At 36.0% G+C, this 27,716-nt stretch overlaps 1 protein-coding gene and 1 long non-coding RNA gene across 3 annotated transcripts in view; one reads left to right on the top strand and one right to left on the bottom strand.

Annotated features, from left to right (window-relative positions):
* LOC131439311 (protein embryonic gonad-like) overlaps nt 1–1,996 on the top strand; it is a 365,978-nt gene extending 363,982 nt beyond the window's left edge. For both annotated transcript variants that reach the window (XM_058610190.1, XM_058610191.1), the window contains one exon: nt 64–1,996. In XM_058610190.1, coding sequence (XP_058466173.1) covers nt 64–1,038 — 975 coding nt within the window. In that variant the 3' untranslated portion in view covers nt 1,039–1,996. The remainder of the gene's footprint in view (nt 1–63) is intronic.
* Nucleotides 987–24,723, bottom strand: LOC131439312 (uncharacterized). Its single transcript, XR_009231101.1, has 4 exons — nt 24,134–24,723; nt 23,920–24,001; nt 1,172–1,250; nt 987–1,112 (listed from the first exon to the last, which is right to left on the bottom strand). It is a non-coding gene; the product is annotated as an uncharacterized LOC131439312 (long non-coding RNA).
* Between the last annotated feature and the right edge of the window lie 2,993 nt (nt 24,724–27,716).

The raw sequence follows: 27,716 nt of genomic DNA, 5'->3' as shown, positions 1-27,716 counted from the left end.
AGTCGGGCCTTCAAGTACAAAGAAACTGTCCTAACTTTCTTCTTCTTCTTTTTATCTTTGCAGTCGTTCTTTGGCCGCACGTACAACAATTTGTCATCGATTTCGGAATGCAAAAACAACGGAGAATGTGTCATCAACAAGAAGAATCGTACCGCTTGCAAGGCGTGCCGGCTGCGTAAGTGTCTGGTGGTCGGAATGTCCAAAAGCGGTTCACGATATGGCCGCCGATCGAATTGGTTCAAAATTCATTGTTTGCTGCAGGAACAGCAGGCCCATAAAAACAACAACAACAACATTCTTGCTAGCAATAATAACGACACCAGCAGTAGCAATAATAACAATAACAGCAGTAATCATAATAACAGTGGAAGTCGAAATAATAGCTCTCCTGGGATGCTTCCGAATGGCTTCATTCCTGCCAACTTTCTATCGAATCTCTGTAACAATAACAACAACAACAATAACAACAATGTAACTATTAAGAAGGAGTTGAAGAGACCTTGTTCGCCCAGCGACTCGGGTGCATCCTCCGCCGATCCGGAAGAAAACATCGGCTTCAGAGATCACTTCACGAAAAGTAACCACGCAAAGTCACCCAAGATAGAAATACCCGAAGTGACCCTGACCAAGATTAGCCCGAAGATCAACCGAACACCGTCTTCATCTTCGTCGTCGACGGTAGCCATCACAGCTGACAGTTTTCGGCCTCTTTTGGATCGAATATCTCCCTACTCTGCACCGCCTGCCATCTTTCGACCAGAAACGACACCATATTTTCCGATGCCTTTCGCAATCCCACCTGTTTCGCTGACACTGACGGCATCCAGCAATCATGTCCTCGAACAGCACGAGCCAATCGATCTGTCGATGAAGTGCAAATCGTCCAGTTCATCCGGATCTCCTCAGCGGTTGGATTCCGCGTCGCCATCGCTCGGCGAGGTGTCCGATTCGCAAGTGTTGTCATCTGTAGAAACAAGCCCACCGCGACCCGTTCCGCTGGATCTCACCTTCGTGCGGACGAAAGCACTCTCCGGGTGATAGTTTTCCGGCGCCCGTTTCTCTCCTGTATTTATACTACTCTTTTCAAAATGTGATTGATCATAACACTTGTTCTAGAATAGTGTAGTGTTTGTAGTTAGTGTAGGACAGGGTATTGAATATTTATACTTACAACGCAAGAAGTGCCAAAATCAACTCTCGACAATTTATAAAAACAACGAAAAAGTTAAGAAATCCTCGCATTTAGAAAACTGAAAGTAGAGAATATTCGTGACACCAATTAAATGTAATACAACAATATATTTTCGGAAGATTTTTCATATAATTGTAAGGCCAGTTATATATCATGAATATGAATCGAAAGTTGAAAATAAGTTGTTGTCCTCGAGACGAGGAAATCCTCTAAGGCACTAAGCGTTACCCGCTTGGCAACCGAGTACAGTGTTAGTTAGTAAGGGACAAATTTGCCAGTATGCGAAATTAATTCAATGCATTTCCCAAATTCGTTGATTTCCGATGTTTACGACAGACGGGGCAGTACTATTTCATGAACAACCACCTCACAGCCAGTATCAACCGATGGTGCCAGATGATAGTGTACAAATAGACTACTAAAATACCATTTACACATACTCAAGCAACACTCAAATCGAAATCCGAAGTCTGATTGAGAAGCGCTATCAGTTAGCAGAGATTTCCCGTGAGGTTTCATAAACGATTGATTGATTATTGATTGATTGCGAAAAAAGCATTTGTTTCTAGCTTTTTCCTTTTAGTACGCATGGGATCAACGCTGGATTCAATTTTGAATGATTTTATCAGAGTGTTGTTTTAAAGCTATTATTATTTATTGATTATATGTAAGGAACTCCTGGTTTTCAATCTGTACTACTTTTGCACTCTCTTCTGTATAAACATTATGTACTTCTTTTTTGCTCTTCAATGCAGAGTGTTGTTTTAGAAGAATTTTAACTGCGTGGACACGTACCTATTTATAAAGAGCTATTATTATTTTAAAGAAAATAAAAGTTTTTGTTTCAGTTTTATGAAAATTTTCTACAAAGTTATTCGGAAAGAAATAGTGAAAGGGGAGGAGTCGGAAATAGTGCAACCACGAACAAGATGACAGTTCCCTTACGGCATATTCACTGGTATACTGGTTGAAAATGTTGTCATTATTTTTCTCATTTCTTGGGTTCAAATTAAAGTCAACACACTGTAGCATTATTCCGAAATCCAATTTTCCAATTAGAGAAAAGATAAATCGAAGTGAAAGAAAAGCATTATGTTCTCCCTTGGCGTTCAGAAAATGATGCAGGTGCTTTGACATGCTTTCCATCAGAATCTAAGGGTGCTGTGAATCAAACTTATCCCAGACGCACTCCAGAGCTTCACAGTAGTTATTTTCATAACTGGCATCAGTTTAATCGATCCTGGCATCGAGATTCATTCACAAATTTCCGATGGGCATACGGTCTGGGCTTTGAGAAAGCCATTTCGGCAGTTTCGACAGGACTGGAAGAGCGACTCGATCTTTCTCGCAATAAGCTTGCTAAAATGTAAGCTTCTTTTGAAGGCCCGCCTGGATCAACAAAACACCTAGTTTTTCTCGCAAAATGTTGATGTAATATTTTTACATGGCTTTTCAATCTACTCGAAGATATGTTTTTATATAAATCCACTTCTTTTCAAATATCCGTTCGCGTAATTCACTCACTAGTCTCTCCTTTATTATTCCGTACTTGTCTATACGTAGGCTGAAAAGTCCCGGATCTAACAAAGAGAACACGATTTTAATGGTTCAAAATCAACTTCATTTATCAACGTAATCTCCATCAAGCGCAACGCTCTAACATTTCAATACCACTTTTGTAGAACGATTTATCTATTACCTCTAAATAGGCTTCAGTTTCAGCGATAACCTCTTCATTCGTGCGAAATTTCTTACCGGCGAACATTTTTCAGGTCTGCGAACAGCCAGTAGTCGCTGGGAGTCAAATCTGGCGGGTACAGTGAATGTGGAAATAATTCAAAGTTCAATTCATTTGTTTTGCCATTGTTTTGATTGACTTGTGACACGATGCGTTGTCATAATGAAACAAATTTTTTTTCTTCGCCGTATAAGGTTATTTCTTTGCAATTTCATGCTTCAAACGCTCCAATAACCCTATATAATATTCACTGTTAATGGTATTCTACACCACGCCTATCCTAAAATACCGAGGCCAAAACCTTTCCAGTCGTTTGTTGTGCTTTCGAGCTCTTTGAACGAAGTTCACCAGTTGATGTCCACTAAGATGACGATCGTTTTTATTCCGCAGTGTAGTGATGAATCCATGTTTCATCCATTGTCGCATATCGACGCAAAAAATCTGGTTTGTTACGTTTAAATATGGCTAAACACAGCTCAAAATCATCAAACACGATCTTGATTCTGGTCAACAGTGAGGAATACGACACCCACTTTGAACAGAGCTTTCTTATCGTCAAATGCCTCATGCAATATAAAGCCAAAACTTTCTTTTGATATTTTTACGGTGTCAGTTAACTCACGCAACTTCACTTATCGATCATTCAAAACAATTTTGTGGATTTTGATATAGAACACATCTTTGTTTTCTATATAGGGGTGCGAATTATAATTTCAAGGGTAAATACAAATAGAAATGCGGTCAGCTTTTGTACACTTACAGCTCAGTCAGTTTAGTTACAATCTGTAATATTATTCCTTAAATTGATTGGAAATATTTTTACGTATTAATTGCAAAGTTCATATTTAAGGGAGAGTGGGGCTACTTGAACCACTTTTTTTGTTATTTAAAATATCTTTTAAACTATTTGGGGTAAAACATGTTTTTCCTACGGTTAATCAAAACAAACCTTTCTTTTCGATATTCAATGTAATCAATAAATGTAAATTCGATTTTTGACATAAATAGCAGCTTTTTACAATATTATGTCAGATGGTTCAAGTATCCCCATGCATTTTTGAACATGTCTCTTTTTTTAAAAAAATATAAAATAAATATCAGATTTATTTAGCGTAACGGATGAAATGACTTTGTCTGCCTTTGTTTGAGAATCTGTAGCGGTAGCCTTTGGGAACACTCGTATGTTTTCTGGAGATTGTCCTTGTAGAAATCCACATTTATTTAGAATTCTTTTGCCTTTTTTGGCACTATCGATGTCAACGGAATATTGTCAATGTTAGAGAGCATGTCAGACTGAATTGTCTTTTGAAATCCAGATTTTATATTCGTTGGGGTAATTGCAGTGTCATGCGCAGTATTCACGCATTCTGCAACCTCGTAAATTGTAAATGGTTGCTGCAAAGATCTGCATGCAGAGAATGGTAGTAAGCTGTTTTAAATGAACTGTAAATGAAGTTCTGTCTAATGGTTGCATCTTATTGTGTGGTGGTAAAGTTAAAATTATAATGCCATTTTTCTTTGCTAAGTCCAAAAATCCCAATGTACAGGTGGCCTTCGTGGTTTTCGAAATTTAATAATTTCAGATTTGTTTTCAACGCGTTCGAAAATTTAATAAAAAGCTTCAACACCTCTGAAAACTATTCTGCATTCATGCATCCCGGTGGATGTTGTCGACCCGCATTGGCCCGATCATCGGGCCGATTATCGGACCGATTGAGCACGATATAGGGCCGATTGTAGCGCTTCGATCGGCCCGTCATCGGACAATTCTGCACCATTTGCATCAATCGCGTCGACCTAAAAAAGCTTTATGTTTACATTATGTATCGCTAGAGAAACAGAGCGAAGGAATATCAAACAAGGCATTTTCGAGCCGACGTCTCCCCGAGAGGGTGTGCAAGAGTGTTAAACATTCTTTTGTCTCGATCATGGAGGATTTAACCTTTAGGTCATTCGCCTCTTAGGGCCAGAAAAATTCTGGTTGGAAATTCAACCCCGATATATCTCATCACCTGAGTATTGGATATCCGCTCTCTGCTTTGGTATATCTTCACTCTTTTGTTCTACCGATACACTATGTATGCTCGAAACGCAATCAAAAGCTTTCGTGCACGATGCGTCCGATGTTCGAATTTACTGGTATCCTGTTCTTTTTGCAAGGCACACTGTTTTTCAACATTTTAGGAATGAAGTTATCCCGTGGAAATACCATCACATGTGGTAGAAAACCTCCAGCAGCATTGACGAAAGTGGTTCATGTAACCCCACAAAAAGTGGTTCAAGTATCCCCACAAATCATTAACAGATTGGAAGTGTTTTCAAGACGGCAAGAAATTTTTTATGTTTTCAAACTTTTTGTGAAAATGAATGAATTTGTATGTATTTACGATAACAATTAGCTCAATTATAGCTAACGTACCAGTTCTACGCGTAGCATGCCAGAGGTAGGTTGTTGCTAGACAGCAAGACACAAAGCGCTATAAAACGATTTGAAGCTTGTGTCATGCGAGTTTGGATACCATCCCATGTTATGTAAATTGAGGGTGTTGAAGTAAATTTGGAGTGCTTAATATTCATTTATATAAGATGAACTCGATTAATAATGAGAAAAAATTTATCGCTTCAACCGAAATCGCAGAATGGTAGTAATTTTAGAGAAAACGCTATAAAACAACTGCGTGCGTACAACACTCGTGTGTGTGTGTGTGGGTGTATGTGTGTGTCAAATAATATCACTAGGTTTTCTTGGAGATGGCTGAAACGATTTTGACAAACTTAGATTCAAATAAAAGGTCTCACAGTCCCATACGGAATTCCTGAATTTCATCAGGATCCGACTTCCGGTTCCGGAGTTATAGGGTAAAGTGTGTTCAATATTGTACACCGTCACTTGAACTGGCGAAACAAAAACCGTAAAAAACGATGTAAACTGGTCTCAAAACTGTCATTCATAAGGTCAAATGAAAGGTCTTATGGTTCTACCAAAAATTACTGCATATTTTCGGATATAACATTTAAATCGTCATTTAGAGTGCGATGGCAAAATTGTATAAAATCTTCAAAATTTGAATAAAAATTAATAGTACGTCATGTTAGTTGGTGGCCGTACGAACCTACTTCGATTATACCGGTTCTCAGGCTCCGGTGCCGGAAGTGCATATAATAGTAATCCCAGTTCGTTTTTATAAGGATGGCCTAACCGATCAGAGAACTGTTTCATTCTCTATGTTATACTAGGTAATGCACAAACAATCTCTTGGTTTCTTTCAAAAATCTAAAAGAAACATTTTGAATAGAATACCACAATATTATACACGAGAAAGGCATCATTACACCACTAGGTGGATTAAAACAGGTTTTTTTTATGTTTTCTGGTGTTACCGCCTCATTTGCTTCGCTTGAACGGCAGTTTTTTTCTCATCAAGAAGCAGTGTAAAATTGAAATATGTACTTGCTTTTGATCTATTGTTTAGAAAATAAACAAAATATTCGTCACTCTCAGCACAATAACTCACAAACTATTGAATAGAATATCATGAAATTTAAACAGCTCTTTTAAAGGTGAGTATTACCTAAAACAAGGTAACTGTAATAAAACTAGCGCTATCTATGTGTTCGGCCTGAAATTTTTCATTGTATTATTTCAAAGTTTTTTCACCTTTATCATGTAGAAGGACACTACAATCACCGGGAAAACCGACTTTTTAATCGAGGGCCAAATGTCGTATACTATTCAATTCAGCTCGACGAACTGAGCAAATATCTGTGTGTGAATGTGTGTGTGTGTGTAACAAATACTGTTACTCATTTGGATCCGCATTTATTGCATTTTTTTCAGAGACGACTGAACCGATTGTCGAAAACTTAGATTTAAATGAAACGACTTGTTATCTCATAAAAAGTTCGCAAATTTCCTTTTTGCACCGATTTCCGATTCTGGAATTACAGGGTGATATGGACAAAAAATGAAAATAATCACGGCAGGTTACAGATCAAGATAGTCTAAGACCTAATAAACTCATACAAGATTTCCAAAGAATCAAACTCAAATTGACAAATTGACTGGTCTGATGATCTCATAAAAATATACAGATCCAACTTCCGGTTCTAACATTACAAGGTGACAAGTTTTCAAAATTTCAAACAGCCATAGAAAATCGTAAAATATATTTTAAGTTGTGCTCGAAACTGTTCAAATTTGTTGGTCATGTTAGTTTATGGCCATACGAACTGTTTTTATTTTACTATTGAATTTTATCTCGATCCGACTTACGGTTCCAGAGTTACAGTGTGATATGCACCTAAAAAATGGTAGAAACCGTAACACACTTTACTCAGAGATGGTTGAACCGATTTGCACAAACTTAGATTGGAATGAAAATTTCTGTGGTCCTATAGATTGCAGTTGAATTTTACCCTGATCCGATTTTTGGTTCCGGAATTACATTACATGTTCAAATTTGTGAGAAAATGCACACTCTATTTCCTCATAAATTTCTCAACCGATTTTCACAAGCTAAGATGCAAATAAAACGTCTTGAAAATCTTTTAAAAGTGTCCGAAAAGTTGATCCATATCCGACTCCCGGTTCCGGTATTACAGTGCGAAAAAGTGATGGCGAATCGAGGTACAATCTTTATAAAACTTACTGGTACATTCATCTAGTTGGCAGATCTTGTTAGTTAGTGGATATTTAAACCTACCTTGGGATTACTAGTTATGTTCGAGCCCCGACCTGGAAGGATTCGTAGTGTCAGTAAAATCGTAGCACCAGCCATGCAATGGTTCTGTACACTCTGAATCGGCTGCGAAGTCGGTTGAAACAGAAGGTCAAATTCCACTACAGGAATGTAATACCCAGGCTTTGCTTTGGGATTACTAGCTACCGTTTTCCGGTTGCGACGCACCGGCAATAGTGAAGAAAAGCTCCAATAATGGAACTCACTTCGATTTCTCAGTAACGGTTAAACCCACAAATCATGATTCAAATTAAAGTTCACGTTGTCTTAAAAGTTACTGCACAATTTAATCCAGTGTCTAAACCTTCAAACCGTCATGCAAAATGACGATTCAAAACCGCTAAGTGCTGGTATAGAAGAAGAAAACACCTTTCGAGTAAAGCTTACAACGTCATATTAAAATCTATATTTTTCAGGATAAAAATCTGTATATTTGTATCGGGAAATCATAGTTCTGTATTGAACATCTGTATATGGAAATGTAATCGAGTCTGAATCTGAAAATGATAACCACTTTTTGTTTAGAGGTAACGTTTATTGTAATGTAAGTGGCAATCACTTCTTTCTACTATCCTGCATTATGGAAAAGAACAACATCTTTCCAGCTTATTAGATTTTTTTCAGAAAATATAGAGAACTATGCAATAATAATTGCAAGAAAATATAATATAGATAAACTCCCATTAACAGATGGGACCATTTGTAGTTTTTACCGTCTTTGATATTCTCTTTTATTTAATTTGTACCTACTTGTTAATGTTACCACAAAATCATGATAACGATTCTATTCTATTAATTATACAAAAAGTGTCAGCTATCACTTGAAAAAATGAACTTGTAAAAATTGGACCGGAGGGCCAAGTGTTCTACACAATTTAACACAGTTCATCGAGTAGAGCAATGTATGTATGAGTGGTTATAAGTCACCCATTTAAAATAAAATTCAGTTAAATTCGGGCACGTTTTGACCAGAACATGATTTGTGCCAAACTGAATTGACTTAACGTCACCCAGATAACTGACGTCTGCCAGTCACACCAAAGCGCGTTTATAGTGCTAATCCGGGGATAGAAATACTTGTCAGTTCATAAGATATTTAAATTGTCCGGTTTGAACTTGACATCTCAGAACTAAAACAGTGTGCCTTATTAACACTCCTAATACCAAGCCTAAAAAAGTTACGCGGAGCACCAAGCCTCAAAAAAAGTTGGAACGGCGACTTTGAGCTATCATAGCTCAGTTGTTACTCGACCAATTTCAATAAATTTTACATCCTCGAATTTTTTTTAATTTGCAGATTATTTTAAGTATATCATTATTGACGATCGTTTGGGAACAACTACTGAAAATCTGATTTTTCCCGTTCCAAGTTTTTTTTCAAGCTCAAAATGTGCCCTATCTGCATTCATGCGGCACCTGCATTGCGAATCGGATATTGAGAACCTCAACTTTACCGAGTCATAACTTTGTTGTTAGTCAACCGATCTTCAAAATATGTTCACCATTGGAAAGGTACTACTTCCACAAATAAAATGCACTGAAAAAAAACTAAAAATAGGGTTCTCTACCCAAAGTTATAATGAAAACTATAGATAGTTGACCTAAGAAAAGATGAGACTTTTTACAATGATCGTAAATATCTCGAAATTCAAAGCGATGACCTATATATTTTTACACATCATTCGATTGCTAGTGATACCAGCTTTAATTTTTTTTCACATGTTTGTATATAACTCAAAAATTAAAGCGATGACATGTACATTTTTTTTTGATTCAAAATATTGGAATCATTACCAGAAACAATGTATTGATGACCAAAATTTATATATCCGTTCAAAGAAGCTCACGAAATTTGGAACAAATACAGAGAATTTTTATTATTGGGAAAATTTTGCCAAATAAAATCAAATCAAAACTTTTAAATTTTATGACATATATTTTTTTATTATTTTAGTTGGAAATTTACTATGAACAAAATTTACAAAAAAAAACTGCAACTTGGATTTCACTGAAAATTTTAAAAAATTTGAGAACTAACCTAAAACTCTAAAAATATTTATATTTTTGTATTGGACAAACGATCTAAACAATTTTTATGCACAACCCAAACGCGATTGATAACTACTAAAATTCTGATTTTGTTGTAGGTTTGCCGTAGAATCTCAAAAAATAGGTAAAAGATCGGAAATTTTTAAATTTCCGAGTTGAATTGCATTGCACAGTGGTCCGGATCAGAGCTGCTAAATGTCACTATCAACGAGCAACTTTGAACGACGAAGATTGGAAAGTTTATGTCACTGGACTGCTGCCAACCAGGCTCTACCAATCATCATATATTGAGTGTCTGAGAGCCGATCTGTCATAACTTAAATTCTCTTGATATTATACTCACCAGGACGCTCATTGATTGCCGATGCGATTGATATTATCTTCATTTCTCCTGTCACTACTTGATTACAATTAATATTTATCAAGCAGCATAAACATTGAATTAAATTCATGTACACCAATAAACTCCGAAATCCAATGACTTTTTACAAATAACAATGAACTTTATCATGTTTATGTTTATGTTAGTACTCTCAAGGAATTTTTTTACTTCAACAGGGAATGAGAGAGAACAAAATGCGTCACCTGTCTTTGACTGAGTATAGTTCTACTTGGTCATTGAACTATCGAGTATCTCATTTGACAGACACTTTGATCGTGCCGATTACAGTTGACGATGATTTAAGTCAGTCTGTCAAGGTCATTTGACATGACTGACAATTTGCAGCTCTGGTCCGGATTCACAATTTAGGGGGACAAAACATTTGTGGCTTAACCTTATATTTTAGAGCTATGATGTCTTCAAAACAAATGATCAGTAAAGGTAAGCCATATGTTGATGTACATGGTATTAGGGTGGCTCTTGTTATTAAGGTGATCCAAAACTTATTTTCCGGATATATTGAGATAGATAGATAGATAGAGATAGAAGCTTTACTGAGGACACCACAGTAGTATCTGCAACGGTTTTAGTGTTACAGCTATTTTTAAAGAGCAACTTAGGGTGTTCCTCAAAAAATCAGATTTTTTGCACTAGCATTTATATTTTTCTCTTTTAGTATAGGTATCTATGAACATCTTTTAAAGTTTGTTAAACCAATTTTTTAATGACTGGCGTATTCAGGTAGCGTTTTCTGAACCGAAGTTATGAGCAAAACAAGTTCAAAATCAGTTTTTTTTTATAAACATGATCGAAAATATTTTCTGTCAAATACAAGAAACGGATTTTTTTTTCGTTTGTCTCAATGTAGATATAGCAGTTTATTTAAACGAAGAGGTTATTTTTCGAGGCGAAAACAACTGTAAGCTGCAAATAGATTGGTTGGTTGGTGCTAATCGCAAAAGCTGCTGCAAAGCGAATATTCGTGGCGATTCCAGTTTCATAAGTACCTGAAATAGTGGAACTCACTTCACTGAGAAAGATGGCCTAACCGATTTGAGAACTGTTTCATTTTGTAGGTTACACTAGTTCGTGCACTAGCTTTCATGTTTTTCAAAAATCAAACAAAACTGTTTGAAGAATACATTTTTTATGTGAGAATAAGAGAGAAGTGAGAAAAGCATCATTACACAACTAGGTGGATAAAAACAAGTTTTACTTAATTTCGTGTGATTTTTTGTGCTAAATTCAGAATTCTACTTTTTCTGAATTATTTTCTAATAGAAAATTCAAAAAAATTTCGAATTCTATGCATTCCGAAATAATTCTATGTTTGTGATATTTAAATTTTAATATTCTATCGATTATAACTGATGTCGTTTAGGATAGCAGAAAATTTAAGATATATGTGTTTGTTCTTAAATGCTTGTAAAACAAAAATCAAGCAATAATTTTTTATTTTAATTGTAGTTGGTTTCTTTTGCCATGGGTTAGTATATGAAATTCTTATAATTTTATGTTCTATTTCTTATTGTACAAAGCCATTGAAATAATTTAAAATGTAATCTACGTCTCTTTGAAACAGATGAAATCAAAACAGATTCTAATATTTTCACTTTGATTTGCAGAAACGTTGGAACACAATATATATCAGAAATTTTGAAATTTGCGATCTTCTATCGATTTTTTGAGATTTTACGGAAAACCTAATCTTAGTAGTTATCAATTCCGTTTGGGTTGTGCATAAAAATTGGTTAGATGTTTTGTCCAATACAAAAACATAATTATTTTTAGAGTTTAGGTATATTTAACAACATTTTTAAGATTTTCAGTGAAATCCAAGTTTCAGTTTTTTTGTAAATTTTGTTCATAATAAATTTCCAACTAAAATAATAAAAAAATATATGCCATAAAATTAAAAAGTTTTGATTTGATTTTGTTTGGCAAAATTTTCCCAATAATAGAAATTCTCTGTATTTGTAAAAAAATTTCTTGAGCTTCTTTGAACGGATATATAAATTTTGGTCATCAATACATTGTTTCTGGTAATGATTCCAATATTTTGAATCAAAAAAAAAAGGTACATGTCATCGCTTTGATTTTTGAGTTATATACAAACATGTGAAAAAAACAAAATGAAAAATTCATATATATTTATAAATTCATCGATTTCTTAATGTTTTCTTTTGATTGTGCAGGAATGATAGTTGAGCGAAAATTGTAGCTGGTGTCCCTAGCAATCGAATGATATATAGGTCATCGCTTTGAATTTCTAGATATTTACGATCATTGTAAAAAGTCTCATCTTTTCTTAGGTCATCTATCTACAGTTTTCATTATTACTTTGGGTAGACAGCCCTATTTCTCGTTTTTTTCAGTGCATTTTATTTCTGGAAGTATTACTTTTCCAATGGTGAACAAATTTTGAAGATCGGTTGACTAACAACAAAGGTATGACTCGGTAAAGTTGAAGTATTCAATATTTTCTATGCGATGTTTATGCCAAAGGAATGAAAATTGGAATGCAGATAGGGCATATGGGGCGCGTGAAAAAAACTTGGAACGGTAAAAATCAAATATTCAATTTGAGACTTGGTATTTGGATTGTTAAATAGATTGTTAAATAGTACACTCTTAGAAAAAATGAAATTTACGCTTGACGTAAATTCAAGTATGCCGTAATTTCTTCGATGATGACACAATATTAAATCTACTAGCATGTAAACTTAAATTTTGCGTCTGTATCGATGTGAGTTCCAACAAAAACAACTCTGAAGTTAATGATATGACTTATCTTTAAATGCTTTGTATTGTGAATGTAAGTGAATCGCGACGCTCCTTTTATGTGCATCTAGAAAGATGTAACATTTTTTTAGTGTGTATAAAAGCTGTCCGGCTTAGCCCCGGTCTAACCTACAAAGAAACAATAATGATAAAAATGAAAATAATGAAATTTACCGGTGACGTAAATCCGCATATGACTCAAATCATAAGGACGTAACTCGTAAAATGACTGAATTTTACAAGAATGATTTTCATGTGTGTCAGTCGAACATACACTATTTTTACAGTAGACGAGTAAATTTACATGCTTTAATATTTAAAAATATGTCAGAATGCATTAAGTATGTGTTAGACATACTGAGAAATGCCAGAAATGCTTAGCAGATCATCACACTCGACATTCTCCGATTTGGATGAAACTTTGCACATGGCTTCAGTATGGCAAACCATATGTTTTGGACTGATGGAGAGGTCAGTCCGACTCACGACTGATTTTTACAAAGGGCTTATGTATTTTTGCATTTCACAAATATTACCTCAAAGTGTTGTAAATCTTTTCCTGGTTTTGTGTGTTCCAGAAAATTTTTGCAATTAACAGAAACCATAATTGGAAAATTAGAAGCTCAAAAGTGCAAGGTTAAATTGAATACCACGTTAAGCATTTGTGATCGCTGTCGTAGGCGAGCTTATAAGGAAAGTCATACGATCGTAATGTAATAATTGTAGATATAGCAAACAAATAAGCATTTCATGGAAAAATAAAAAAAACGGTGTTATAATTAAATATCCAAGTATCTCAAGAGCAGCAACTTTTAGAAGAAAGGGTATCATGAACAAATTTATTGCCTTTAACCTGTAGAATAATATTCTACTATTTAAATGATTATCTTTCAACGAGAACTTGAAATTTCGAATATATCTGTAAATTGTTTTAGCTGTAACTTCTTCATTTTTCAAAAGGCACGGATGGGATAGCCATCAATCTATAGGTTTTAATAACAGCTAAAAGTTATCAAAAAATAATTAAAACCCTGATTTTTTTCAGTGTATATTTTTTTAGAGTGCCCAATCGATTCCCTACAACTTCTTCCTGAACGCCTTTTTGGTACAATTAACGGTTTCAGAGTTACAACGATTTGAAAGGGGTAATTTTTGTGAAATGCAAAAATACATACGCCCTTTTTAAAAATCAGTCGTGAGTCGGATTGACCTCTCCATCGGTTCAAAACTTATGGTTTACCATACTGAAGCCATGTGCAAAGTTTCATCCAAATCGGAGAAGGCCGATTCTGATTTTGTCACTTTTTCGTCTGCTCATATCTGGAATTGCTCTACTGTAAAAATTAGTCGTTTTTGACGCTCGTATATGTCGGTCTTAGAAGACGTAAATTTACACGATATTTTCTAGGTGTGTACTGGATTACTCTTTTTTGTACTTTTAGAGGAATATGAAGTAAACTGCAAAACATATATAATCTTTGAAATAGAAGTAGTTGCAATTGAAAAGAGACATAGCGAACTACTGTCATATTATAAGTTATAATTATGGAATTTACTGGTGACGTAAATCTACATATGACACAATTCATAAGAACGTAACTCGCAAAATGACTGGATTTTACTAACATTTTTTTTCAAATAAGTGTCAAGCATAACCCATTTTTGAAGCAGGCATGTGAACTTGCATGTTTCAACACTTAAAAATGTGTCAGAGAGCATTTAACATGTGTTAGATGTACGTTAGATGTTTCCGTACGCTAAGAATCAACAGCGAAGTCTGTTGAAACAGAATAGTCAAATTTCACAGAAAGAATGTAATACCAAGATATTGCTTTGGTTGTATAATTTGAGATAATGGTTTATTCAACCGGTCGATCTAATTTAACAAATATGCGTGAATTATAAACAAAGCCAATTAAAAAATTTCAGGTTTTGAAAAAGTATACGTGGGTATTGTTATAACATATATAATGAATATAAAAATAAATAAATTTTCTTAAAATTCATTTTTGAGCTAGTCAAAATCATAACCCGAACAAACCCGTATCGTTCAATTCGAAAAGTCCAAGGCAATCACCGTCATAACTCGAAAGCTCGATGTGATGAAGCTAACCGTACTTGTTTCGCGTGTTTCTAATGCTCAACGAACTGCTTATCAAAATAGAGCTATTAGAGAGCATAAACGGGAAATTTATCGCTCTTTAAATCTTACAAACAGTATCTATCCATTGGGGACTACTGGCGGGAAAGAAAACATAACCAGAAACCTTTCAACATTTATACGACGACAATAAATAACAATATGTTATAAATGTCACATTTACAATATTATTAATATTTCTGCCCGTGCTGCACCGAACCATCCTTCACTGGTCCGATGGAGGAGTTATGCGATAAAGACCGGAATAATTGCTGTTTAATCCATTATCTGTGTGTACCCAACATAGGTACAAGTAACGATGAGAACCGCATGCAGGCCCGGCGTATGTTAGGGCAAGTTATGCGTCTCAACGAGCCTAGGAAAAGCACCCGCGTGGAAAAGGTTGGGAAAAGGAACCCGTCGAGGGTATGAGGTCTGTTTCATATTCATAACCTACTCGGCGAGCGGGATATCAACGCATTTGCAATCAAGAGACTTTCATCTGACTTCGTCCGGGAGATTGTGCGAAAAACCGCAGCCCTCGGGTCGATTGCAAGTTGAAGGCGCCGGAGGAACCACAAGCCGTGTAAAATCACATTACTATTCAAATTCTTCGCTTTCTGACTGAAACAAATGGCTCGTGTGACATATGTTGTTACCTTCAATAGCAATACGGATCCGAGTGGTGATTTATCGCACCCGGTCGGACCGGACCGGTTTAATTCAAGTATCGGTGCATTGTGGAAGATAAACTGGGGGTGGCCTCTGAAGAACTTTGCTTTATCATCGGTGCAAGCACAAATTAAAATCGTTAAAAGCAGTAGCGATTAGTAACTTACAATAAGACAAACAACTTATTCGAAGTCCTACATTATCAGAGATTTAATACTTCATTGGCATCGCGATTCATGTTGGAATTATTAAACTATCGTCAATTTCAAGCTTAAAAACGGAAACAGAGCTCGGGTGTGGACATAATTCAATGGCTGCCAATAAATATAAACAATATAAACACTAGGATGACTTTTTTTGACAGTTGTGTTTTCTAGGAGTTGTTTAATTACTTTCCTTGGCGTACGGCACAATTGTTAATAATTAGGTTTTCGAAAGCGGGGAAAAGTATCGGTAACTATTCAATCATTCCAAAGTTTTTTGTCTTGATTCCGAAAATTATTTTAATAGATCAATTTCAATTCGTAACGATAAAAATATATAATAAATTATATACAATTAGATTAAAATGAAAGGTTCGTCTTCGATATCCAGTATTCAAAAATATGTTAGATCTCAAAAAACTTGTAGCCCCGGTCTCCCCTATTATCTACACTAAATATGTTATATGAAAAGATAATACTGACTATTTGTGTTTAAGGTGAATCAAAAAAATTGCTTATTTCCACCCCTGCAATGAAGAAAAGTGCTCATGTTTGCCTTTTTCGTGTTAAATCGATTCCGTGCACCACTCTCTCTAGTTAACTTGAAGTCCCTGCCTAAAGGTATTTGAAATTTTCATCTGGCATCTCTGCTTGGTGATCATCACTTTGCCAAATAACAGTAAAATACTCACAGATCACAACTTGGATGCCTGTTCTGTAGTTGCGTTCTCAAGCGCTTCTCGGATGTCGTGGCGAGCAGTTGCCTTCAACCAGCACCAATTTTGGAACTGAATTCTTAAACTGAATAAGTTCCAGAATACAGGTTCAAAAGTTAATACTAAGACTCCGAGGCTGAGTCCTAATTCTAGTTTCTGGAACGAGATTTTTGGACTTGTATTATTGACTAGATTTTGAAACTGAATTTGTAGCTAGAATTTTGATTCAGGAAGTAAACTTCAGATTTCTGGAACAAAACTGAAGATATGAATTCTAAATCGCGAAACTGAAACAAAATTTTAGATCTGACCTCCTAGCCAGAATGTGGGAACTGACTTCTGAACCAGAATTTAATGACTAAAATCAGTTTCAGATTTCGTTTCTAGAATTCCGATTCAGAGTCTTGGGGTATATTCTTATATTCTTGCGGTAAACGAGTTACGATGCGTTACTTTTAAGGAAGTTATAGGTGTTACGAAGTGTTATATACATCGCTCTTTTGTAAGTTAAAGGCATTACGAAGCGTTACATGAGTTACTTTTTTCTATGTTATAGATGTTACGAAGCGTTACGTGCGTTACTTTTCTGTAAGTTATAGGCGTTGCAAAACGTTACATGCGCTTCTTTTTTGCATTCTAGTGGCATTACGAAGCGTAAGAAGCGTTACTTTTCAGTAAGTTATAAACATTACGAGGCGTTATATGCATGTGGGAATTAAATTCGGAACCTGAGTTCTAGAACAAGATTTTGGAGCACTGAATTCCGTTCTTCAATCCTGATTCGAAATTCAAGGTTATAATTCAGTTCTAGAATTTAGAAAAAAGCTTCCGAAGATGAAATCAGTTCCAGAATCCTAAAACTCTAAATTCGTGAATTGAATTCGATTCATGTATTTTGCAACCGAGCTCGAAACCGATTCCGAATTCAGTTCTTTGATTTAGAGTCCGGATTTGGTTCTTTAATTTAGTTCCCCTGAATGTCCAGATTGTAAGGTTTTGCTGTAGATAAAGGAATGGTACAAAAAGTTCTCAGCAGTTGTGAATATCGGATAAATTTCACAAATCAATTATTTACACAGCCATTAAAATATTCCCAAAAAATTAACGGGTTGTATGCAAGACACAATCGAGAAACAATGTTCCATTTGACGAAGCTTTTCACTCGATATTATCGTGAGATGGAAGCGTTACGTTAAATTAAAAAAGCTAGAAAGCGTTGCATACGATAATTTCTTAAATTGAGGGTTACAAATCATATGAGTTATTTTGTGGAATTATGAATGTTAAAAACCGTTATAAGGGTTATATTCTTGCGGTAAACGAGTAATGATGCGTTTCTTTTAAGGAAGTTATAGGCGTTACGAAGTGTTATATACATAGCTCTTTTGTAAGTTAAAGGCATTACGAAGCGTTACATGCGTTACTTTTTTCTATGTTATAGATGATACGAAGCGTTACGTGAGTTATAGGCGAGTTATAGATGATACGAAGCGTTATGTAAGTTATAGGCGTTGCAAAGCGTTACATGCGCTACTTTTTTGCATGCTAGTGGCATAACGAAGCGTAAGATGCGTTACCTTTTAGTAAGTTATAAACGTTACGAGGCGTTATATGCGTTACTTTCTTGTAAGCTATAGACGTTACGAAGCGTTTTTTTGTTTGTATGTAATAGGCGTTAAGAAGCGTTACATGCGTTACTTTTTTGTAAGTTATAGGCATTATATGTGTTAATTTTTTGTAAGTTATAGGCGTTACAAAACCTTGTAAGTTATACATGTTACGAAGCGTCACATGCGTTACTTTTTTTAAGTTAGTGGCATTACGAAACGTTACATGCGTTACTTTTAATTAAGTTATAAATGTTACGAAGCTTTATTTTTTGTAAGTTATGTGGACTACAAAGCGCTACATGCGTTACTTTCTGTAAGTTGTAGGCGTTACGAAGCGATACCTACGTTATATTTTAGTTATACCGTTTTCGTTTTTAAACCTACACGCGGGCGACTCTGGGTCCAAGTAAAACAAACACGTGGCACGCGTACTAAACAATAACTCATAGAAAAAAGAAAAAATAAACAAACTCGCATGGATGCCGTGGTGCGATCCGAGAACATTTTTAGAGAAAAACTACTACATTGGAGTCCGATCAAGAGCGATCCCAGGTTGCTAAAACAAGTATCTGAGCAATTGTTTGGGCGACTCTGGGTCAGCTTTCGAGTTGCTCTGATCAATAAACGAAAACGGTATTAGTTACACGCATTACGAAGCGTTATAAACGTTATTGTTTTGTAAGTTATAGGCGTTACGGAGCGTTACATGCGTTAGTTTTTTTTGTAATTTATAGACGCTACGAAGCGTTACATGCGTTGCTTTCTTGTAAGTTATAGGCGTTAGGAAACGCTACATGTGTTACATTTTTTTAAGTTAAAGGCGTTACGAAACGACACTTGCGTTACTTTTTAGTCAGTTGGAGGTGTTACGGGGTGTTCCATGTGTAACTTTTTTGTGAGAAATAGGTGTTATGAAGCATTACTTTTTAGTAAGTTATAGGCGTTACGAAGCGTAACATGTGTTACTTGTTTGTGAGTTACAAGCGTTACGAAACGTTACTTTCTTTACTTTTTTTGTACGCTCTAGGCGTTACGTAGTGTTACATGGATTACTTTTTTGTGAATCAGGCGAGATTTTGAGATTTTTTTCAGGTCCCAGTAAGTAAATTTTTTCAAAAAAAATTACATCACTTTTTAAACAATTTTAAGACTTTTGGCATCAAAAAAATTATTTCTATTTTGGAAATTTTATGGTGATTTTGTAATATCGAAAAATTTTCAAAACTTAACCGCCGGGCAGCTCCCCTAACCCATATCATATTTAGCTCAAATTTCGCACCACTTTACGAAATTAGAGGTGATCCCATATTATTGGCACCATTATGTATATAACACATGGGCAGAAAAGTCCCGCTAAGTATTCGTCACTCTTAGCACAATAACTCACAAACTAATGAATAGAATATCATGAAGTTTAAACAGCTGTCTTTTAAAGTTTAGTATTAAACGAAAAAAAAACCTTTTTTAATCCACCTAGTGGTGTAATGATGCCTTTCTCATATCAATTATACTATCATTTATAATACTGTGGTATTCTTCAAAATAATTTTCTTCGATTCTCAAAAGAATAACCGAAATCGGTTTGTTTGACCGTCTACTGATAAAACTATCAATTTGAGAAGATTTGAGGTCGATATAGAAAACTTTTCACGGTTTTTCTCCCTGTTCAGTGATGGTATAATATTTTTAACACCTTTTACCCTATATTTCCGAAACCGGAAGTCGGATCCAGATGAAATTCAGGAATTTCGTATGGGACTACAGGACCTTCCATTTGAACCTAAGTTTGTGAAAATCGGTCGCTCCATCTATGAGAAAAGTTAGAAAATATATTTTCATTTTTTTGCAAATTTTATCCTATAACTCCGGAACCGGAAGTCGGATCCAAATAATATTCAGGAACTTTGTATATGACCAATAGATCTTTCATTTAAATCTAAGTTTGTGAAAATCAGTTCAGCCATCTCCGAGAAAAGTTAATGCAAATGAACGGTACATACACACACATACACACACACACACACACTCACACACACATACACACACAGACATTTTGCGTATATTGGAAAGTGCGTGGTGTAATATTTATCGACTATCTTGAGAAAGAAAATACCATTAACAGTGAATATTATATAAAGTTATTGGAGTGTTTGAAGGCTGAAATTGCAAAGAAATGACCGCATACGGCAACGAAAAAAAATTCGTTTCATAATGACAACGCATCGTGTCACAAGTCAATCAAACCAAAGGCAAAACTAATGAATTGAACTTTGAACTATTTCCACATCCACCATACTCGGCTCCCAGCGACTACTGGCTGTAAGCAGACCTGAAAAAAATGTTCACCGGTAAGAAATTTTGCACGAATGGTTATCGCTGAAACTGAAGCCTATTTTGAGGTAATAGATAAATCGTTCTACAAAAGTGGTATTGAAATGGTACAGTAGCACTGGAATGGTTGCGTTGCTCTTGATGAAGATTACGTTGATGAATAAAGTTAATTTTGAATAAAAAAATACTTTTCAGCCCATGTGTTAAGAGCGGTAAAAACTAACGTGTTTTTTCGGTAAAGTCACTTATACGATCTTATTTCCGGGAGCAGCAAGTCATAGCCTTTTGATATTTGAACTTGATCAATGATCCTGAAGTAACTTTCGAATGAGCCTAAGCTTGTTAAAATCAGCGGTAATAAAATCTTGGAAATGTGTACATACATACATACACACAGAGACATTTTCCGATCCCGTCGCACTGAGTCGAATGGCATATAACACCATGAGTTCCCGAGGCTCCATTCGAAAGATGGGTTTTCCAGCAACTCCAAAACCTTTCTATAGAGAAAGACAAAAACCGCCAAAAAGCATTTTTTTTCTTCGCTCAATTTTTTCGGATATTTCTGAACCGTTTCCAACAAGTTTAGGTTAGTTCGTTTTGTTTGGAATGAATATTTTGAGTTATCTATGAATTTGTTTAATGATGCTGTTGTAATGAATGTGTGAATGACATGTGAAGTTCATATTTTTTTATGCATAAACATTTGAACTACTTAATTTACCCAACTTAAATGATTTCTGATATCAACTGATCAAAACAGTTTTATTCCGTCGCTATCGGCTGCAACATCCAAATGTCAACTTTAGAAGGCCGGTTATTGTACCAAAACGATGGACAAGAGTGGCTAAATGATGACAAACGCAAGACCCCGGTCCAGGCGATTGGCAAAGATTTACACTTTTTTTTTACCTTCCTACTATAATCAACAGTAACTCGACACCTTCACGTCAACTCAACCACTGGCTCATTAATTATCAATTTTCCCCCATCAACATACCCAACCTGATTCCTTCGCGCCCGGACGGGCAAAGGAAGGTACAACGTATATGACACGGGTGCTTAATCAGACATTCCAAACGATTCCAACCACGGGGCGATCACCATAAAAAAATCCTGCCCAGTGTCGAATCGATGTGACAGTTGAGACGGTTGATGAGTATCATTAATATCGTTTTGGCCAACACTTTTCAACTCCACTTTCTCTCCGATTGTAAACGCATTTTAGGCCTGACCGACAGTCAAGACGATCAGAAGCCGGTCGATCGTTTCTGTTCAGATCGTTTGAATCGTATCTCCTTCGGGGCGGCAGAGTGTGGAACGGATGAGACGCAGGTGCTGAAATAAATTTCCATATCCCATTTCTGTATTAATTTCAATTAACGAGAAAAGAATTGCCCTCCGATATGCCAACAAATTGTGGGTGAAAAGGAATACCGTAATGGGCAGTTCCTGCAGTGCGGAAGCAACGCAAACTGGGCAAACCCCAGTGCGATTCAGAATATCTCGGGCATGAAAAATATTCGGAGCATAAATTTTCAATTTTGGCCAAATGAATAAAACCGTACAATATATAGTAGTACGGACGCAGAGGTCAAACCTGACGTAATTTATATTTGCTTTTCCGTGCCGGTTTCGGGGGTCCCAGGGCAGTACGGATCGCCGTGATCCCGGTGTAATCTTCCAGAGGGAGTCTCATTTTTTTCGCCACGATCCGGTGAACGTTCCGCTGGGTCGTGTTGCACCGGCCACGTTTTGGGGTGCGTTACAAATTTTAATTTGTGCGGTACATTATTGTTTATTGAAATGTTTATTGATAAGATACACGCACTGCAGCAGGAACCTGGCGGGGGCCTACATTCGGGACGCCATTCGGGGGTCGTCGGTCGTGCAAATCGAACTTATTACGATTATATCGTTGACTGGGACTGCTACGGGTCCGAGCCAGATTGCGGCGTTTGACCAGTCGGCTACGGAGAATAACGTTGGTCAGATAGCTTTTTTGGGCATGTTTGCTGTGTATTAAACGCATTTTATCAGATTGGTAAGTTATGAGATGATGAGGAATATTTTCAAGAAGTATAACTTATTTTCAATACAAACTCAATACTACGAGAGAGGCGTGCTTAATTTGTATACGTTTTTAATAGTTTCTGTGATCCAAATATTATAAGCTTTGCACCGTTCGGACAGTAAAATAACCCACGCAACAAAAGTGTAGCAATTTTTTTTCTCGCCACTCAATCGGAACATTTTATCGAATCTATAAAAATGTCTGAAATGAGAAGATATGGACATGATTGTTATTCCTAGCGTTGATTTTATTGCCTGTATGGCGTTATAAATGTTTGTCACAGCGGTGGTTGTGATTGGATCATAAAGTAGTAAACTTTGTTTCCCATCTCTATGTGAAGCAAAACAAAAATGTGGGTTCAGATTTTGTGCGTGGAAGATGCTCAAAAGCGTCGAAAAGTTGTCGTATGTTTTGATTTACATAATTGATTTTCTTTCGTTTTAACGAAGCTGATTAGATCGATGACTGTCGGATAGGAAATCGACTCGACTTGATTGATGGTGGGTTATCAGATGAGCGGTTGTTTTTATTTATCGTATATTAGTAGGTATCGTGATTAAAACCAAATGCATTGAGAGAAGACGCGTTTCGCGCGAACACGTTTCCGAAGTTTGCAGCACTCTCTCATATTTCAATTTCACTTACTGGACATGTAGATTTGGTCACAAAAAATACTTAGTACACCTATTTTTTTTTTCAAAAAATTGCTCTGTTTTTTTAAAAGGGCCAAACTTCCATTCAAATGATAAAAAACGTGTTTAATCCACCTCGCAGTGAGATGATACCATTTTTATCAATCCGCATATGTTTTTTTTTATGAATACTCTTCGGTGTTTTAATTCTCATGACATTATTTAAATGACCGTCATTTTAAGCGTCAATTTGAAATTTTAATCACTCATTACCCTGTAATGTCGAAACTGAAAATCGAATTTGAATCTTAACGTATTATATTCGCTTGAACATTCCATGATATGTCGAAATAAGTTCCCCTTTAGAGTTTGCGGTTATTTAAGGTACTTCCAGAGCCGGTATTCAGGCACCGGTTATTCTGGTAACCGATTCGTATGGCCATATGACGAATAAATTGCAATAGTTTTGAGTTAACCTTTAAAGTTCTTCAGGATTGTCATCTTCTATATCGGTTTAAATTTTAAAAATTCATCATCCTGTAATTCCAGAATCGGATGAAATTCGTTAACTTTGTTTTAGTCGATTTAGATTTTTTGAGAAAACGATTAGGCTGTGAGAAACGATTGTAACTGAATTTTCTCTCGGCAATAGAGGTTTACCTTAGTGCACGGATTAGACCGTAGATCCTCTCCCGTTAGTCGCAGCTCGATGTGTCGGTAGAGCTATGAGGTTAGGGCGGGTCTGCAACAAAAGTAAGGGAGAGAAACCGGTGAATCTACGTTCACCCAACAAACGCACGGCGTGGTGCACCCAAACACTCTTCACGCCTAGGGTGAAGACGCTGATTTGGGTTATGACAGGTATCAGACTCACCTCCTTCGACTGCTCTCGTCGGTACAGGACTCATCGTGATGGATACTGCTTTTAGCACGTGGTTGAGGGCCGACACTTTTGCGAAAATATGCGCTATTTTCGCCTCACTAATACTTCTTAGTAACTGGTACGAACTTCGCGATCAACGGGCGGTTTACGACCGTCCTCCGTTGCTATTAAAACACTTCCGGAAAACTAAATCAATAAAGAAAAGACTTTAGACGCGGAATGCGTTTTCTCGATGTTCACTCTCTCACAGTTCACTCTAGAAGATCCGAAGATTCCCAATTGCGGCTTGTATCTACCTGAACCGTATCGCGCGCGATCGATCTGTCAACTGACAGCGGTTGACGTTTATGTCATCGTATAATCTGATACTCAAACCACTAACGGCAGCTGATGATGGGATAGGGATGTATAAGATCGATTGGGATTAGCGGTTGGATGGGAATAGGATCGTGAGTTTACGGTTTTGGCTTGTCCTCGCCTGCCAGTCACCTCCTCGTTGAATTCACCGATAGGAGATTCAAGTGCCTGAATGCACCAGACAGCACCGAGAGTTGAGCTAATGATAAACTCATCGATCTACTCACTCAGAACAGCTACACGATTCGATACTGGAACCGGAATTATAAAATCGGTGTAGCTGAAGTTACATAAATTTACCTGCTGTATAGTTTACATTTGTTTCAAAATGTTTGAAAATCAGTGTAGAAATCTTTGAAAAATCGTAGTGCGAATTAAATCAGAATCGAAACTGAATACCACTAAAACTGAAATAAGTTTATTTGGTTATCGACTATCCAAATCTGCAAACCCGATAAACCTTTTTTTTATCAATCCGCATGTGTTTTTGCATGAATATTCTTCGGTGTTTCAGTTCTCATGATATTATTTTAAGGGGCGGATAGGGTCTAACACTTTTGAAAGATCATTTATTTTTTTCTTTGTATTTTCTTATAGTAAAACATATCAAGAATATTCTGCGAAATTTTCATGCCTATCGGGACAAAACTCAGCAATATTATCTTCGTTTATCTCATACTGCGAAGAAATAAGAACTCGGCGCATAGGCCCAAAATTTCTGCTTTGATTGACTCAAAAACCTGACAAAACATTCTTCAAATGTTTCGTTATAACAAATTATAAAAGAACAAATATGATTTTTTGAAAATGTTAGAGCCTACGTGCTCTCTTGAGTAATAAATTGTTTCCATTGATTTTATAGACAAAAAACTTTAAACGCGCTTTTCTCGAAAGCAGGTTTTGATAGTCCGTGTCCATCGTCATTCAAAAACTACTGCACAAATTTTATTCAAATTTTGCACACACTTTCTACATGTAAAAAACCAGACCCCAACGTTTTCCATTTCGTTGTTTGTTACTTTGGGGAGATTTTACATCTACAAAATGGCGGTTTTTTCGTGAAAATCGTAGTTTTCACTTTGAAAATCCACCAAAAATTCAAAAAACTGAAAAAAATCAAACAAAAACGTTGGAGTCTAGAAAACTTCTACTCTAACTATGCTGCTTTGATTTGTTCACTTTTGATTAGTCTGCACTGAGATACAGTGCGCACCGCAAATCATGATTTTTGAGAAGTGTCCTCAAAAATACCTCTTGACCGACTTATTTCTCAATATTTTTCCACGAAAAAAATCACAAAATGTTGTTCAATTGATGGTTTTTAACAAGCAAAACATTTGAATTTATTTTGTTGAACGATAATTCAGTGAAAAAACCGCAAAAATGATGATTTTTTTTATCATTTAGACCCTACCCCTCCCTTAATGAAGGTTGTTTTAAGTGGCAATTTGAGATTTTAATCTCTCATTACTCTGTAATGTCGAAACTGAAAATCGGATCGAATTTCAATCTAAACGTATTATAATCGTTTGAACATTCCGTGAGATGTCGCAGTAAGCTCCAATTTAGAGTTTACGGTAATTAAAGGTATTTCTAAATAGAGATGGTCGGGTATAGAAATTCTTATACCCAAACCCGACCCGTACCCGAGCGATCAGCAAAAAAATTTACCCGTACCCGATAAAAAATTTAAAAAATTACCCGTACCCGACCCGTACCCGATCAATAATAAAAAAAAATTACCCGTACCCGACCTGTACCCGAAAAAAAAAATAAAAAATTTTACCCGTACCCGATTAAAAATTACCCGTACCCGTACTCGACCCGAATGAGTAGTAAAAATTTTACCAAAATTCAGTATGGAAAAAATAAAGTGTTTTAGATATCGAGCCGTATCAGGCTCTAGTTGGTAAGTAAAATACATTAAAATGCTTGTTTACATTTAAACATATAAATACACTGTGAAGCATGAATACAGGGTCCGCCATGTAACTTTTTTTTAAAACATGCAATAAAACACAAACGGTTCATCCGAATTCAAAATTTATTTTTTCATATTAAAGTACAATTTATCCGGGTAATTGTGGAATATAATTTTATTCAAATGGCTGCCTCGGCTGGCCTCGCAGTACGCCATACGGTCGGTCCGAAAACGAAAATTAACTGGCAGTATAGCCCAACTTGCTGTGCCATCAATCGATGTCATTTCAAGTGAGGTGACACCACCCAGAAATGAAGAATAGGAAGAACTTCTATGCAGATTTTCTAAAATAAATGTTCATGTTTTTATGGTAAGAATCTTAATGATTTATATGAAAATTTTGAAAATCTCCAACCAATATTTAATATAAAAGTTTTCTGGTATCTGAATGTGATATGAGTACTACACTACATTTTATATATGTATCAAATAATTTTTACTGGATTGTGCATTAAACAGCTTTAATATGGCAGTCCATTAAAACCTACGTGAAAAGTAGGGTATGACCGCAACATCTTAGAGCTAAGGAAGTTTCTTATTAAATATGTTATAAACAATGTAGGGCGGGAAATATTCACATAACTTTTCACGTAACTATGATTGATTGTTTTTTTTTAAATGAAGAGAAGAAATGTTTTTTTTTCTGGAAAAAGATGCCAGTTGTCAGGTCTGGTCCTAGGCGCGAGTGTCAAAACCCCTTGAATCAAATTGATTATTTTTCGGAAGAGAATTGTTTTGCAATGAAAAATTCTCGTCTACGTGTAAACATATTTATGTGAAGTATAAATGGTCGGGTAATCGATCCAAAAAAAAAATTTACTCGTACCCGACCCGTACCCGAGTGAGCAGTAAATTTTTTTACCCGTACCCGACCCGAGTGAGCAGTAAAACTTTTTACCCGTACCCGACCCGTACCCGATAGAAAATAAAAATTTTTACCCGTACCCGACCAAAAACCCGTCGGGTACGGGTCGGGTTTCGGGTAAAATACCCGACACCCGACCATCTTTACTTCTAAAGCCGGTATTCAGGAACCAGTATAACCCAAACCGATTCGTATGGCGATATGACGAATAAATTGCAATAGTTTTGAGTTTAACTTTAAAGTTTTTCGGGATTGTCATCTTCTATATCGGTATGACTTTTAAAAATTCATCATCCTGTAATTCCAGAATCGGAAGTCAGAATTGGACGAAGTTCATCAATTTTGTTATTGTCGATTTGATCTTTTTGAGA

Source organism: Malaya genurostris, chromosome 3, assembly GCF_030247185.1.
Source record: "Malaya genurostris strain Urasoe2022 chromosome 3, Malgen_1.1, whole genome shotgun sequence".
Taxonomy (NCBI): Eukaryota; Metazoa; Arthropoda; class Insecta; order Diptera; family Culicidae; genus Malaya; species Malaya genurostris.
The sequence above is the reverse complement of the archived record's forward strand: the minus strand, read 5'-3'. Positions and strand labels throughout refer to the sequence as shown.